General features: G+C 46.7%; 1 protein-coding gene across 3 annotated transcripts in view; it reads left to right on the top strand.

The window, feature by feature from the left end:
* Nucleotides 1-1,821: 1,821 nt before the first annotated feature.
* The window catches only part of LOC120980499 (protein cornichon homolog 2), a 155,894-nt gene continuing 141,554 nt past the window's right edge, over nt 1,822-16,161 (top strand). For all 3 annotated transcript variants that reach the window (XM_040409635.1, XM_040409636.1, XM_040409634.1), the window contains exon 1: nt 1,822-2,243. In XM_040409635.1, the coding sequence (XP_040265569.1) occupies nt 2,163-2,243 (81 nt within the window). In that variant the 5' untranslated portion in view covers nt 1,822-2,162. The remainder of the gene's footprint in view (nt 2,244-16,161) is intronic.

The raw sequence follows: 16,161 nt of genomic DNA, 5'->3' as shown, positions 1-16,161 counted from the left end.
GTCAGTCTGCATTAAAGAGCTGGTAAGTACCACTGCTTCGGTTCTCTTGGCTGTGTTTACCTGGCTGCAGTAGTAAAGTCATGCGACCACTGCAGCAAATCTATGTCCTCTTCAGTGTGACTAAGCACACTATATGGCCAAAAAGGTTTCACACCTTTTTTTATTCTTTCACTGGTTTTGATGATTTTCATATTTATTACACTTTTTTTGCTTTAAAGTCTATTGTGAATTATTAAAATCAATTTTTGTCATTTCGCTTGTGCATTTATTTTTATTTTTTTTCATCTAACATTCCCGAGGTGTGGCATTTCTTCTGGCTCTTCCTCCTTAGGAATCTCTATGGGAGTTGAAAAGACACCTGAAAATTGGCTGCTCTAGGCTTTTACAAAAATGTTAAACAGAAAGGCCAAAACATGTTTTGTGTCAAGGAGGCCTTAGGACTGATTCACATTTCCGTTTGTCATAAACGTTTGCCATCTGCATTTCCCACGGACAGCACACGTACCCATTGATTTTAATATGCTTGTCCACAAATCAGTGGATTTCCACTGACCATGGTTCACTGAAAACGAATCACGGAGACACTCACTACTTTGGTCTGAGATGTGGACCAAACATCCATTGAAATCTATGGGTCCATGAATAACCACTCACAGAACAAAGATGGCGTCCATGTTCTGTAGTGTTTCATGAACCATGGGTAGGAGATACTCTGGAAATGAATCTTTAGCTGAGCAGTGTCCATGGAATACGGATGACACACGGACCAAACATGGTTTCTTCAGGGATGAAACATAGATGGATTTTCCTTTGAAGTCAAATGGACACGGAAGGCACCTCTGTGCTTTCTGGAGGTACGGTAGGGCTGCAGATGCACTGTCACTTTGGATTTGTTACATGTTGGGACCTGCCCTAATATATATTTATGTCTTAAAGATCTGCCTTCTGTAGTGATTCTGTGTATTTCTAAAGCCCATATGCTTGTACCAGGATGCAAAATGACAGTAGTAAAGATCATTCCCATCTGTGTAATATCATGTGGGCGGATTGCACTCAGAAGTACTCGTCAATCACCATACAGCAGACAGGTGTAACGACCGATCTTGGCCACTAGATGGCACAGTCATTCTATTTGCCTCGCACTTCCTAATTACCTGGAAGCTGTGATCACACAGAGGCGGATTCTCTAACACTTTTCACTGGAATAGGCTGTGAAAGCCAATGCTAGCAGTAACATATTATCATCCCCAAACTGTAAAGTGTTTAACTGAAAAACATGGGGTCCTTAGGATAGTTGTGGCAAAAATCCTAAAAACTGAAGAAGAAAAAAAAGATCTCATTAAAAATGGTCAGGTGAAATACAATTTAGAGACAGATTAGCTAGAGCATGGAGGATTGAGAAAGTGAGCTAGATAAATGGAGTGACGGATAGATAGACAGACAGAGAGAGAGAGAGAGAGAGAGAGAGAGAGAGAGAGAGAGAGAGAGATAGATAGATATTGAAAGGGAGAATTTGAGGGAAGAGGAAGGGAACTGGGGAGCAGGGAGGAGGTGTGACAGAAGGAGGTAGAGAATGAACTTGAGAGGGAGGGAGACACAAAGCAGGGAAGACTGGAGAGAACAAGCAGCCAGGAGGCAGAGGAGTGAGGAGCAGGACTGGGGGCTCACAATGTGCTCCTCTCCGCTGAGGTCTTAGGTGGTGACCCCTCCACACAGAAAAGGGGTACAGAACAGAGAGCAACTGCACCTACAGAGGAAGGAGGGCAGCAGAGAGGTGAGAGGCGAGACGGCTGCAGACAGATAACTCCACCACAGATGAAGATACATTGATGTTGACTCCGAGGGCCACACACCCACACAATGAGAATCCATGGCGGAGAGGAGAAGCAGCTGCTCCCAGCATTGACATCCCCCTGTGAAGTGCCCCCTGCCCTGGAGGAGGCCAGACCCCTCATCTGATCTGTGGCCGGAACTTTCTGCACCCGGGGGTCCGCTGTCACTGCTTTACCTATTATTGAGGCTGGAGGTGAGTTCCCGGCAGCCTGTAAGTGACCCGGGCAGGGGCTGGGCTCATGGACTTGTCTCCACCGCCTCTGGGCTGTTTGAAGGAAAGCTCTTGAAGCCCCCTCGGCTGACATATTGGGGAAGTGGTCTCAGCAGCCATGGCGTTCACCTTCGCTGCGTTCTGCTACATGCTGACTCTCGTCCTCTGTGCTTCCCTCATCTTCTTCATCATCTGGCACGTGAGTACACAAGCTATTGGGGGGACCCCGGGCTATACATGGAGAAAGTGCTGTGACCCCAGGCAATTTAGGGAGAGTAGCTGGCCTATGGCAGAGGGCAGTAGGGGCACCCTAGGGTGGGGAGAATACAGGGGAGAGGGGCGGCTGGGACCCTGCTGTCAGTGAGGACATGTTCCTCCTCTGTGTGCAGGTCCACAGGTCACTGCCCCAGTCTCAGCTGCTCCATCATTTCCACCCGGAGTCACTTACCTCCAGCCCTTCCCATCCACTCACACTGTGGAAGCTCTTTGGCTGTAGGTGACTATTGTTACAGATGGTAAAATCAATTTCCCAGCTCCTCGATGAGAGGGTTTCACAGAATCAATGGAGGAGGGTGTTCAAAGAGTCACTCATCTCCATTAACTATGCATAAAACACATGTAACCGAGCAGCCCCACATCTAACTTTATGTGAAGCACAGAAATCTGCGCCTATGTGCAGGAAGATGGACATTACAGGCAGGGGGGTATTACACCTGGTGACCCGGTAATCTGCATACATGATATTACAGTCAGGGGTATTACACCTGGTACCCCGGTAATCTGCATATTACACCTGGTAACCCTGTAATCCACATACGTGACATTACAGGCAGGGGTATTACACCTGGTGACCCTGTAATCTGCATATTACACCTGGTAACCCTGTAATCCACATACGTGACATTACAGGCAGGGGTATTATACCTGGTGACCCTGTAATCTGCATATTACACCTGGTAACCCTGTAATCCACATACGTGACATTACAGGCAGGGGTATTATACCTGGTGACCCTGTAATCTGCATACATGACATTACAGGCAGGGGTATTACACCTGGTGACCCTGTAATCTGCATACATGACATTACAGGCAGAGGTATTACACCTGGTACCCCGGTAATCTGCATACATGACATTACAGGCAGGGGGGTATTACACCTGGTGACCCGGTAATCTGCATACATGACATTACAGGCAGGGGTATTACACCTGGTGACCCGGTAATCTGCATACATGACATTACAGGCAGGGGTATTACACCTGGTGACCCAGTAATCCACATACATTACATTACAGGCAGGGGTATTACACCTGGTGACCCTGTAATCTGCATACATGACATTACAGGCAGGGGTATTACACCTGGTGACCCTGTAATCTGCATACATGACATTGCAGGCAGGGGTATTACACCTGGTGACCCGGTAATCTGCATACATGACATTACAGGCAGGGGTATTACATCTGGTGACCCAGTAATCTGCATACATGACATTACAGGCAGGGGTATTACACCTGGTGACCCTGTAATCTGCATACATGACATTACTGTCAGGGGTATTACACCTGGTGACCCGGTAATCTGCATACATGACATTACAGGCAGGGGTATTACACCTGGTGACCATGTAATCCACATACATTACATTACAGTCAGGGGTATTACACCTGGTGACCCGGTAATCTGCATACATGACATTATAGGCAGGGGTATTACACCTGGTGACCCGGTAATCTGCATACATGACATTACAGGCAGGGGTATTACACCTGATGACCCGGTAATCTGCATACATGACATTATAGGCAGGGGTATTACACCTGGTGACCCAGTAATCCACATACATGACATTACAGGCAGGGGGTATTACATCTGGTGACCCGGTAATCTGCATACATGACATTACAGGCAGGGGTATTACACCTGGTGACCCGGTAATCCACATACATGACATTACAGGCAGGGGTATTACACCTGGTGACCCTGTAATCTGCATACATGACATTACTGTCAGGGGTATTACACCTGGTGACCCGGTAATCTGCATACATGACATTACAGGCAGGGGTAATACACCTGGTGACCCTGTAATCTGCATACATGATATTACAGGCAGAGGTATTACACCTGGTGACCCTGTAATCCACATACATTACATTACAGTCAGGGGTATTACACCTGGTGACCCGGTAATCTGCATACATGACATTACAGGCAGGGGTATTACACCTGGTGACCCGGTAATCTGCATACATGACATTACAGGCAGGGGTATTACACCTGGTGACCCTGTAATCTGCATACATGACATTACTGTCAGGGGTATTACACCTGGTGACCCGGTAATCTGCATACATGACATTACAGGCAGGGGTATTACACCTGGTGACCCGGTAATCTGCATACATGACATTACAGGCAGGGGTATTACACCTGGTGACCCGGTAATCTGCATACATGACATTACAGGCAGGGGTATTACACCTGGTGACCCTGTAATCTGCATACATGATATTACAGGCAGAGGTATTACACCTGGTGACCCTGTAATCCACATACATTACATTACAGTCAGGGGTATTACACCTGGTGACTCGGTAATCTGCATACATGACATTACAGGCAGGGGGGTATTACACCTGGTGACCCGGTAATTTGCATAAATGACATTACAGGCAGGGGGGTATTACACCTGGTGACCCGGTAATTTGCATAAATGACATTACAGTCAGGGGTATTATACCTGGTGACCCTGTAATCTGCATACATAACATTACAATTAGGGGTATTATACCTGGTGACCCGGTAATCCACATACAGGACATTACAGTCAGGGGTATTACACCTGGTGACCCGGTAATCTGCATACATGACATTACAGGCAGGGGTATTACTCCTGGTGACCCTGTAATCTGCATATTACACCTGGTAACCCTGTAATCCACATACGTGACATTACAGGCAGGGGTATTACACCTGGTGACCCTGTAATCTGCATATTACACCTGGTAACCCTGTAATCCACATACGTGACATTACAGGCAGGGGTATTATACCTGGTGACCCTGTAATCTGCATACATGACATTACAGGCAGGGGTATTACACCTGGTGACCCGGTAATCTGCATACATGACCTTACAGGCAGGGGTATTATACCTGGTGACCCTGTAATCTGCATACATGACATTACAGGCAGGGGTATTACACCTGGTGACCCTGTAATCTGCATACATGACATTACAGGCAGAGGTATTACACCTGGTACCCCGGTAATCTGCATACATGACATTACAGGCAGGGGGTATTACATCTGGTGACCCTGTAATCTGCATACATGACATTATAGGCAGGGGTATTACACCTGGTGACCCTGTAATCTGCATACATGACATTGCAGGCAGGGGTATTACACCTGGTGACCCGGTAATCTGCATACATGACATTACAGGCAGGGGTATTACATCTGGTGACCCGGTAATCTGCATACATGACATTACAGGCAGGGGTAATACACCTGGTGACCCAGTAATCCACATACATGACATTACAGGCAGGGGTATTACACCTGGTGACCCTGTAATCTGCATACATGACATTACTGTCAGGGGTATTACACCTGGTGACCCGGTAATCTGCATACATGACATTACAGGCAGGGGTATTACACCTGGTGACCATGTAATCCACATACATTACATTACAGTCAGGGGTATTACACCTGGTGACCCGGTAATCTGCATACATGACATTATAGGCAGGGGTATTACACCTGGTGACCCGGTAATCTGCATACATGACATTACAGGCAGGGGTATTACACCTGATGACCCGGTAATCTGCATACATGACATTATAGGCAGGGGTATTACACCTGGTGACCCAGTAATCCACATACATGACATTACAGGCAGGGGGTATTACATCTGGTGACCCGGTAATCTGCATACATGACATTACAGGCAGGGGTATTACACCTGGTGACCCGGTAATCCACATACATGACATTACAGGCAGGGGTATTACACCTGGTGACCCTGTAATCTGCATACATGACATTACTGTCAGGGGTATTACACCTGGTGACCCGGTAATCTGCATACATGACATTACAGGCAGGGGTATTACACCTGGTGACCCTGTAATCTGCATACATGATATTACAGGCAGAGGTATTACACCTGGTGACCCTGTAATCCACATACATTACATTACAGTCAGGGGTATTACACCTGGTGACCCGGTAATCTGCATACATGACATTACAGGCAGGGGGGTATTACACCTGGTGACCCAGTAATCTGCATACATGATATTACAGGCAGCGGTATTACACCTGGTGACCCGGTAATTTGCATAAATGACATTACAGGCAGGGGGGTATTACACCTGGTGAGCCGGTAATTTGCATAAATGACATTACAGGCAGGGGTATTATACCTGGTGACCCTGTAATCTGCATACATTACATTACAATCAGGGGTATTATACCTGGTGACCCGGTAATCTGCATACATGACATTACAGGCAGGGGTATTACACCTGGTGACCCTGTAATCTGCATACATAACATTACAGGCAGGGGGGTATTACACCTGGTGACCCGGTAATCTGCATACTTGACATTACAGGCAGGGGGGTATTACATCTGGTGACCCGGTAATCCACATACATGACATTACAGGCAGGGGTTTTACACCTGGTGACCCAGTAATCGACATGGTGACATTACAGGCAGGGGTATTACACCCGGTGACCCGTTAATCTGCATACATGACATTACAGTCAGGGGGTATTACACCTGGTGACTCGGTAATCCACATATTACACCTGGTGACCCTGTAATCTGCATACATGACATTACAGGCAGGGGTATTACACCTGGTGACCCTGTAATCTGCATACATGACATTGCAGGCAGGGGTATTACACCTGGTGACCCTGTAATCTGCATACATGACATTACAGGCAGGGGTATTACATCTGGTGACCCGGTAATCTGCATACATGACATTACAGGCAGGGGTAATACACCTGGTGACCCAGTAATCCACATACATGACATTACAGGCAGGGGTATTACACCTGGTGACCCTGTAATCCACATACATGACATTACAGGCAGGGGTATTACACCTGGTGACCCGGTAATCCACATACATGACATTACAGGCAGGGGTTTTACACCTGGTGACCCAGTAATCGACATGGTGACATTACAGGCAGGGGTATTACACCCGGTGACCCGTTAATCTGCATACATGACATTACAGTCAGGGGGTATTACACCTGGTGACTCGGTAATCCACATATTACACCTGGTGACCCTGTAATCTGCATACATGACATTACAGGCAGGGGTATTACACCTGGTGACCCTGTAATCTGCATACATGACATTGCAGGCAGGGGTATTACACCTGGTGACCCTGTAATCTGCATACATGACATTACAGGCAGGGGTATTACATCTGGTGACCCGGTAATCTGCATACATGACATTACAGGCAGGGGTAATACACCTGGTGACCCAGTAATCCACATACATGACATTACAGGCAGGGGTATTACACCTGGTGACCCTGTAATCCACATACATGACATTACAGGCAGGGGTATTACACCTGGTGACCCTGTAATCTGCATACATGACATTACTGTCAGGGGTATTACACCTGGTGACCCGTTAATCTGCATACATGACATTACAGTCAGGGGGTATTACACCTGGTGACTCGGTAATCCACATATTACATCTGGTGACCCTGTAATCTGCATACATGACATTACAGGCAGGGGTATTACACCTGGTGACCCTGTAATCTGCATACATGACATTGCAGGCAGGGGTATTACACCTGGTGACCCGGTAATCTGCATACATGACATTACAGGCAGGGGTATTACATCTGGTGACCCGGTAATCTGCATACATGGCATTACAGGCAGGGGTATTACACCTGGTGACCCAGTAATCCACATACATGACATTACAGGCAGGGGTATTACACCTGGTGACCCTGTAATCTGCATACATGACATTACTGTCAGGGGTATTACACCTGGTGACCCGGTAATCTGCATACATGACATTACAGGCAGGGGTATTACACCTGGTGACCCTGTAATCCACATACATTACATTACAGTCAGGGGTATTACACCTGGTGACCCGGTAATCTGCATACATGACATTATAGGCAGGGGTATTACACCTGGTGACCCGGTAATCTGCATACATGACATTACAGGCAGGGGTATTACACCTGGTGACCCGGTAATCCACATACATGACATTACAGGCAGGGGTATTACACCTGATGACCCGGTAATCTGCATACATGACATTATAGGCAGGGGTATTACACCTGGTGACCCAGTAATCCACATACATGACATTACAGGCAGGGGGTATTACATCTGGTGACCCGGTAATCTGCATACATGACATTACAGGCAGGGGTATTACACCTGGTGACCCGGTAATCCACATACATGACATTACAGGCAGGGGTATTACACCTGGTGACCCTGTAATCTGCATACATTACATTACAGTCAGGGGTATTACACCTGGTGACCCGGTAATCTGCATACATGACATTACAGGCAGGGGGGTATTACACCTGGTGACCCAGTAATCTGCATACATGATATTACAGGCAGCGGTATTACACCTGGTGACCCGGTAATTTGCATAAATGACATTACAGGCAGGGGGGTATTACACCTGGTGAGCCGGTAATTTGCATACATGACATTACAGGCAGGGGTATTACACCTGGTGACCCTGTAATCTGCATACATAACATTACAGGCAGGGGGGTATTACACCTGGTGACCCGGTAATCTGCATACTTGACATTACAGGCAGGGGGGTATTACATCTGGTGACTCGGTAATCTGCATACATGACATTACAGGCAGGGGGGTATTACATCTGGTGACCCGGTAATCCACATACATGACATTACAGGCAGGGGTTTTACACCTGGTGACCCAGTAATCGACATGGTGACATTACAGGCAGGGGGTATTACACCCGGTGACCCGTTAATCTGCATACATGACATTACAGTCAGGGGGTATTACACCTGGTGACTCGGTAATCCACATATTACACCTGGTGACCCTGTAATCTGCATACATGACATTACAGTCAGGGGTTATTACACCTGGTGACCCTGTAATCTGCATACAGGACATTACAGTCAGGGGGTTATTACACCTGGTGACCCTGTAATCTGCATACAGGACATTACAGTCAGGGGTTATTACACCTGGTGCCCCCGTAATCTGCATACATGACATTACAGAAATAGATTATTACACCTGGTGACCCGGTAATCTGCATATACAGTTGTCTCACAAGATACAATGGCCTCAGGACACAATATTTTCAACATACAGTGGTCTTTTTTGACCCATCCTAATTTGAAACCAGAGTCTACATACAATGTCTGGACCCAGATGCAACCAATCCAGGCCACTTCTCTGGTACCATAGCTGGGTTATTTGCTCTGTAGCAGATATTCCTGACTGTTATATGGAAGGATTTGTTTTAGCTGTCCTTGTTATATGCCTATTTTTCTTAAATCTTAATTTTCTATTATCTTGGACTTTTTTGGGTTTTGGAACCGATTACTCAGGTTACAATGGTTTGAATATACAATGGTCGTTCTGGAACCAATTCATTAGTATCTTGAGGGACCTCTGAAAATCATATAGGTGAACGGGGTGTGATGAATCCACAGTGCTCACGTCTGAGCCTCAGATGGTAGTGTTCCCACTGACGTTCTATGGTCCTGTGTGCATAGCGGGCACTGTGGGATCTATAGGAAATCCTTACAATGACCTGTGAATTGCATTTACTATTGGCATGTGTCTGTATGTGCTGCGGTGCTAAGGACATTACATGGCGATTCCATTATTAGACGGCTTTTCTGATGGCAGTGCTTGCATTGTGTCCCCCACTCAGCATATTTTTGGCAGCGGTGTCCCCCTGTGTTCTGCAGGTCTGCTCTCTATTCATATAGATGGTGTCACAATGTGTGTATTACAGTGTGTGCCACATTTCCTAAGCCCCCCTCCCCCTGTTTTCATCCTTTATGTTTCTGCTTCTCTCTGTTGCCGTGGAGACTGATCTGGTATCCATGGAAACTGCATATGTTTATAAAGTGGTACCCAGAGAAATAAGCATGCCTTATGTACTGTACAGATCCGGTGTGACGCCCCCAGAACTGAACCTCCTTGTCCACTTGCCTGCTGTGTCCTCCATATACGTCCCTTTTTTTCCTCCCTCTCTGATGAAATTACTCCTTTCTGTTGTAGTTTTTGTACATTTGGTGATCATCTTAATCTGACATCCTTATCTGACAACCAGAAGAACAGTTGTAGTCTGAGAGCCTTTACGTCATATCGGATATTTTTTACCAGTTTGCAAACTTCACAAATGGGATAGTTTCCGTTTCTGAATCATTTATATCTGGAAATGTGTATTTTACAGTGAACGACTACTCAATTAGGATGTTAGGATTCATAAAGACATCAGGTCGACTTGCAAGGTGGCTCACGTGCAGGGGCAGATTGGCTATAGACCCTACAGGGAAATTTCCTGGTGGGCCGATGCCCCATGGGCCAACCAAGTCTTTCTCAGGGCCGTTGACCAGGTACATAATGAGCTCTCAACAGTAATTAACGCTGTGAGAATCCGCTACTCATGTACCCAGCCAGCGACTGCACATGCCCTCCTCAATTCAACTTCTAAGCCCTCTTTTCCATAGACAACTGGAGGAGGAGGACAGAAGATGATGGCTATTGATGGCCACCACAGAGTGCCATCTTTTGGGGCAGTATATTGTGCTGGGATGGTATTTTGCACTATGGTATTGTTGACTCTGCCTACTTATGTTGCGCCTAGGGCTGCAGCTATCGATTATTTTAGTAATCAAGTATTCTACCAATTAATCCAACGATTAATCGAGTACTCTAATAAAAAAAGCTAATTAAAAGAACGTTTTCTATAAAAACTCATCAGCTCCCCTGCCATCAGTTTCCCCTCCAGTGCCATTCGTTCCTTCCCCAGTGCCATCCAATGCAATTAGTTCCTCCAGCAGTGCCACCAGCTCCCCCATTGCACCCCTCAGTGCCTTCATTTCCCCCTCCAATGCCACCAGCTTCCCCATGTTATCAGTTGCTCCCCCACCCAGTGCCATCAGCTCCCCTTCCAAGGCCACCAGCTCCTCCTCCAATGCCACCAGCTGCCCACATTGCCATCAGTTCCCCCACTCGCCCTCCTAGCCATCAGTGCCCAGCCACAGTGCCAGTCAGTGGCGACTCTAGATACAATATATAGGGGGGGGGGGGGGGCACATAAGATAACAAAGTCAAAAACTAATTATTTTCCCCACTTAATCATACTACTGAAAAAAACTAAATAAGTACAGTGGATATAAAAGTCTACACACCCCTGTTAAAATGTCAAGTTTCTGTGCTGTAAAAAAATGAGACAAAGATAAATCATTTCAGAACTTTTTCCACCTTTAATGCGACCTATAAACTGTACCAGTCAATTGAAAAACAAACTGAAATCTTTTAGGTAGAGGGAAGAAAAAATATAAAAATAAATAAAATAATGTGTTTGCATAAGTGTGCACACCCTCTTAAAACTGGGGATGTAGCTGTTTTCAGAATTAAAGGGTTTCTGTCACCCCACTAAAGTGATTTTTTTTTTTTGGGCTAGTTAAATTAGTTATATAGCGATATCTGAAAATATAATAGTGTTCCTTACTTTGATCCAGCAGTTTAGTCAAAAAACAAAGTTTTATCCTATGCAAATTCGGTCTCTACCAGCAAGTAGGGCGTCTACTTGCTGGTAGCTGCTGCAGAAATCCGCCCCCTCCTCTTGTTGATTGACAGGGCCAGCCGGGATCTCCTCCTCCGGCCAGCCCTGTCGGCATTTCAAAAATCGCGCGCCCGTGTTGAATCTGCGCAGGCGCTCTGAGATGAGGAGGCTCGTCGATGACATCATCGAAATAGAAGACGTCATCGGCGCAGGCGCACTGAGGGAGTTCTGAGGAGACGAGCCTCCTCATCTCAGAGCGCCTGCGCAGATTCAACACGGGCGCGCGATTTTTGAAATGCCGACAGGGCTGGCCGGAGGAGGAGTCCGCATACACCTGCCATCATTTAAAGTGCCTCTGATTAACCCCAAATAAAGTTCAGCTGCTCTAGTTGGTCTTTCCTGAAATTTTCTTAGTCGCATTCCACAGCAAAAGCCATGGTCCACAGAGAGGTTCCAAAGCATCAGAGGGATCTCATTGTTAAAAGGTATCAGTCAGGAGAAGGGTACAAAAGAGTTTCCAAGGCATTAGATACACCATGGAGCACAGTGAAGACAGTCATCATCAAGTGGAGAAAATATGGCACAACAGTGACATTACCAAGAACTGGATGTCCCTCCAAAATTTATGAAAAGACGAGAAGAAAACTGGTCTGGGTGGCTACCAAGAGGCCTACGGCAACATTAAAGGAGCTGCAGGAATATCTGGCAAGTACTGTCTGTGTGGTACATGTGACAACAATCTCCTGTATTCTTCATATGTCTGGGCTATGGGGTAGAGTGGCAAGACGAAAGCCTTTTCTTACGAAGAAAAACATCCAAGCCGGGATACATTTTGCAAAAACACATCTGAAGTCTCCCAAAAGCATGTGGGAAAAGGTGTTATGGTGTGATGAAACCAAGGTTGAACTTTTTGGCCATAATTCCAAAAGATATGTTTGGCGCAAAAACAACACTGCACATCACCAAAGGAACACCATACCCACAGTGAAGCATGGTGGTGGCAGCATCATGCCAAGGGGCTGTTTTTCTTTAGCTGGAACTGGGGCCTTAGTTAAGCTAGAGGGAATTATGAACAGTTCCAAATACCAGTCAGTATTGGCACAAAACCTTCAGGCTTCTGCTAGAAAGCTGAACATGAAGAGGAACTTCATCTTCCAGCATGACAACGACCTAAAGCATACATCCAAATCAACAAAGGAATGGCTTCACCAGAAGAAGATTAAAGTTTTGGAATGGCCCAGCCAGAGCCCAGACCTGAATCTGATTGAAAATCTGTGGGGTGATCTGAAGAGGGCTGTGCACAGGAGATGCCCCCACAATCTGACAGATTTGGAGTGTTTTTGCAAAGAAGAGTGGGCAAATCTTGCCAAGTCAAAATGTGCCATGCTCATAGACTCATACCCAAAAAGACTGAGTGCTGTAATAAAATCAAAAGGTGCTTCAACAAAGTATTAGTTTAAGGGTGTACACACTTATGCAACCATATTATTTTATTTTTATATTTTTTCTTCTCTCTACCTAAAAGATCTCAGTTTGTTTTTCAATTGAGTTGTACAGTTTATAGGCCACATTTTTTTTACCTCACAGAAACCTGACATTTTAACAGGGGTGTGTAGACTTTTTAGATCCACAGTATATATAAATAAGATTACAAAATACGAGAGTATTGCAGTATGCAGAGATACCTGATGTTTCCTGATAAATCCCCAAGCTGCATTCTTTTCTTCCTCTGCAGCCCCTGCTCGGCTGAAATACACAGGCAGCCAATGGCAGTGCTGCCCTCTCCCTCCCAGCCAATAGCAGCTGAGGTGGGCGGGGGAAGATTCACTTGGCTGCCGACTGCCGAAGAGCCTGTAGTGAAGCAGGTGGGCAGCATTGGCAGTACTTTCAGTTTGGCAAAACTGACAGATCGCCGCTGTACTAGCGGCGGCGGCCAGCCTTTTAAAGGGGAATCAGCGGGCTGTGGCGTAGCGTGGGTTGCCAGCACCAGGGGCAAGCCAGGTATTGTGCCCTCTCCACATGTGGCCACGCCCCTTTTACAGATAATGTAGTAGTTGTCACTTGCAAATTTTGTTTTTTCTATAGGAAGAGGGTCATGTGACACATCAAACTTATTGGGAATTTCACAAGAAAAACAATGGTGTGCTTGGTTTTAACGTAACTTTATTCTTTCATGAGTTATTTACAAGTTTCTGACCACTTATAAAATGTGTTCAATGTGCTGCCCATTGTGTTGGATTGTCAATGCAACCCTCTTCTCCCACTCTTCACACATTAATAGCAACACCGCAGGAGAAATGCTAGCACAGGCTTCCAGTATCCGTAGTTTCAGGTGCTGCACATCTCGTATCTTCACAGCATAGACAACTGCCTTCAGATGACCCCAAAGATAAAAGTCTAAGGGGATCAGATCGGGAGACCTTGGGGGCCATTCAACTGGCCACTGGATATGCGAAATTGCTACATGATGATGTGTTTCCCTCTTTATGCACTGAAGCTGGCACGTTTCCAGCAAGATGGTGCACCACCACATTATGGGTGTCAGGTCCGAGCATTCCTAGATGAACAGTTTCCTGGAAAGTGGATTGGTCGTCGTGGGCCAGTTGAATGGCCCCCAAGGTCTCCCGATCTGACCCCCTTAGACTTTTTCTTGTGAAATTCCCAAAAAGTTTGATGTGTCACATGACCCTCTTCCTATAGGAAAAACAAAAGTTGGATTCAAAATGGCCGACTTCAAAATGGCTGCCATGGTCACCACCCATCTTGAAAAGTTTCCCCCCTCACATATACTAATGTGCCACAAACAGGAAGTTAATATCACCAACCATTCCCATTTTATTAAGGTGTATCCATATAAATGGCGCACCCTGTCCATTATATTTCATACACCATGCCGTACAATATACAGTATGACACCTACACTAGGGGGTTATGCTATATATTGTACCGCATGGTACAGGGATTATACTGTATATTGTACGGCATGGTGTGTGAAATATAATGTACATTGTATGGCATTGTGGAGGGATTCCTTGGTTTGGCCCTTGGGGATCTCACACACCACTTCAACACTTTGGAGGGGGCTGGGGGGCTAGGTCCAAGAAGATGACGCCCCCTCTTCTTTTCTCCTCTTTTGCTGCACTGCACATGTTCTCCTCTTCCAGTAGCAGCACGGCATGAGGAAGGAGGCGGGTCCAACAGGAGCGGCGCACAGGAACGTCCTAACACTGGGTAACATCAGGACGCTATGGGCAGTATGGTGGGTGCCTGTTCCGAGTCCACCACAGCAATGCACACAGTGAAAAGGGTGTGTATTGCCAGGATGGGCTTTACGAAACAGGCACACACCATTACATGAAGTCCGGGCTGCGGCGGTGAGCGGGCCTGCAGAGGCCCTGAGCGTAGGCAGTAAGTAAGCTGCGAGGCTGCGCAGCTTACAGTGAACACTGCCCCCCGCCACCCCCCCACGCTACGCCACTGTCAGCAGGGAGGGGGGCACGCGCGCGCGCGCGCGGGGGGGGAAAGGAATAACCTAACGGGGGAAATTGCCCCCCCTTGTTCCCCTGTAGCGATGCCAGTGAACTAAAATACTTACCTTTCTTGTAGGGACACTGACGACACTCCAGAGATCTTCAATCCTCTTCTTCACGCGCACTGGGACCTGACGTCACACAGCAACAGGTCATGGTGCGTGCTTACGTGCACTGTGTCCTGACGATGTGTGTACGTCAGAATCCAGTGCAGCGATGTGCGGGCAGGCGGGTGACCATGGAGTGTGAGTAATAGCAAACTCTTCCGTCACACTCCATGGTCACATGGCACAAACTAATCATCGATGCAAAAAATTTGCATCAAGGATTTTTTTGTGTCGAGTTAATCGATAAATTCAAGTAATCGTTTCAGCCCTAGTTGCCCCGCCTTCTGTTAATTTGGACCTGCCTACAAAATGGGGCCACTTTTAGTTTGTAGCCATCCCTGCTCACATGGCACTATAAGCCAGCATGCTATCCATGCAGCCCATCACATTACAGCATGCCTTAGGCCCCTTTCACACTGGCGTGTGCGCCCCCATTGCCGTATTGCAGACCGGATTTGCGTATCCGCAATACACGGGTGGCGTTTTGTGGGCATTCTGCATCACGGATGCTGACCCATTCGCTTGAATGGGTCTGCAAATTCGGAGATGCGGAATGGTGCGGAACGGAACCACGGAACGGAACCCTACGGGAGCACTATGGAGTGCTTCTGTGGGGTTTCGTCCCGTACTTCCGT

The sequence above is a fragment of the Bufo bufo genome, chromosome 10, assembly GCF_905171765.1.
Source record: "Bufo bufo chromosome 10, aBufBuf1.1, whole genome shotgun sequence".
NCBI classification, from domain to species: Eukaryota; Metazoa; Chordata; class Amphibia; order Anura; family Bufonidae; genus Bufo; species Bufo bufo.
The sequence above is the reverse complement of the archived record's forward strand: the minus strand, read 5'-3'. Positions and strand labels throughout refer to the sequence as shown.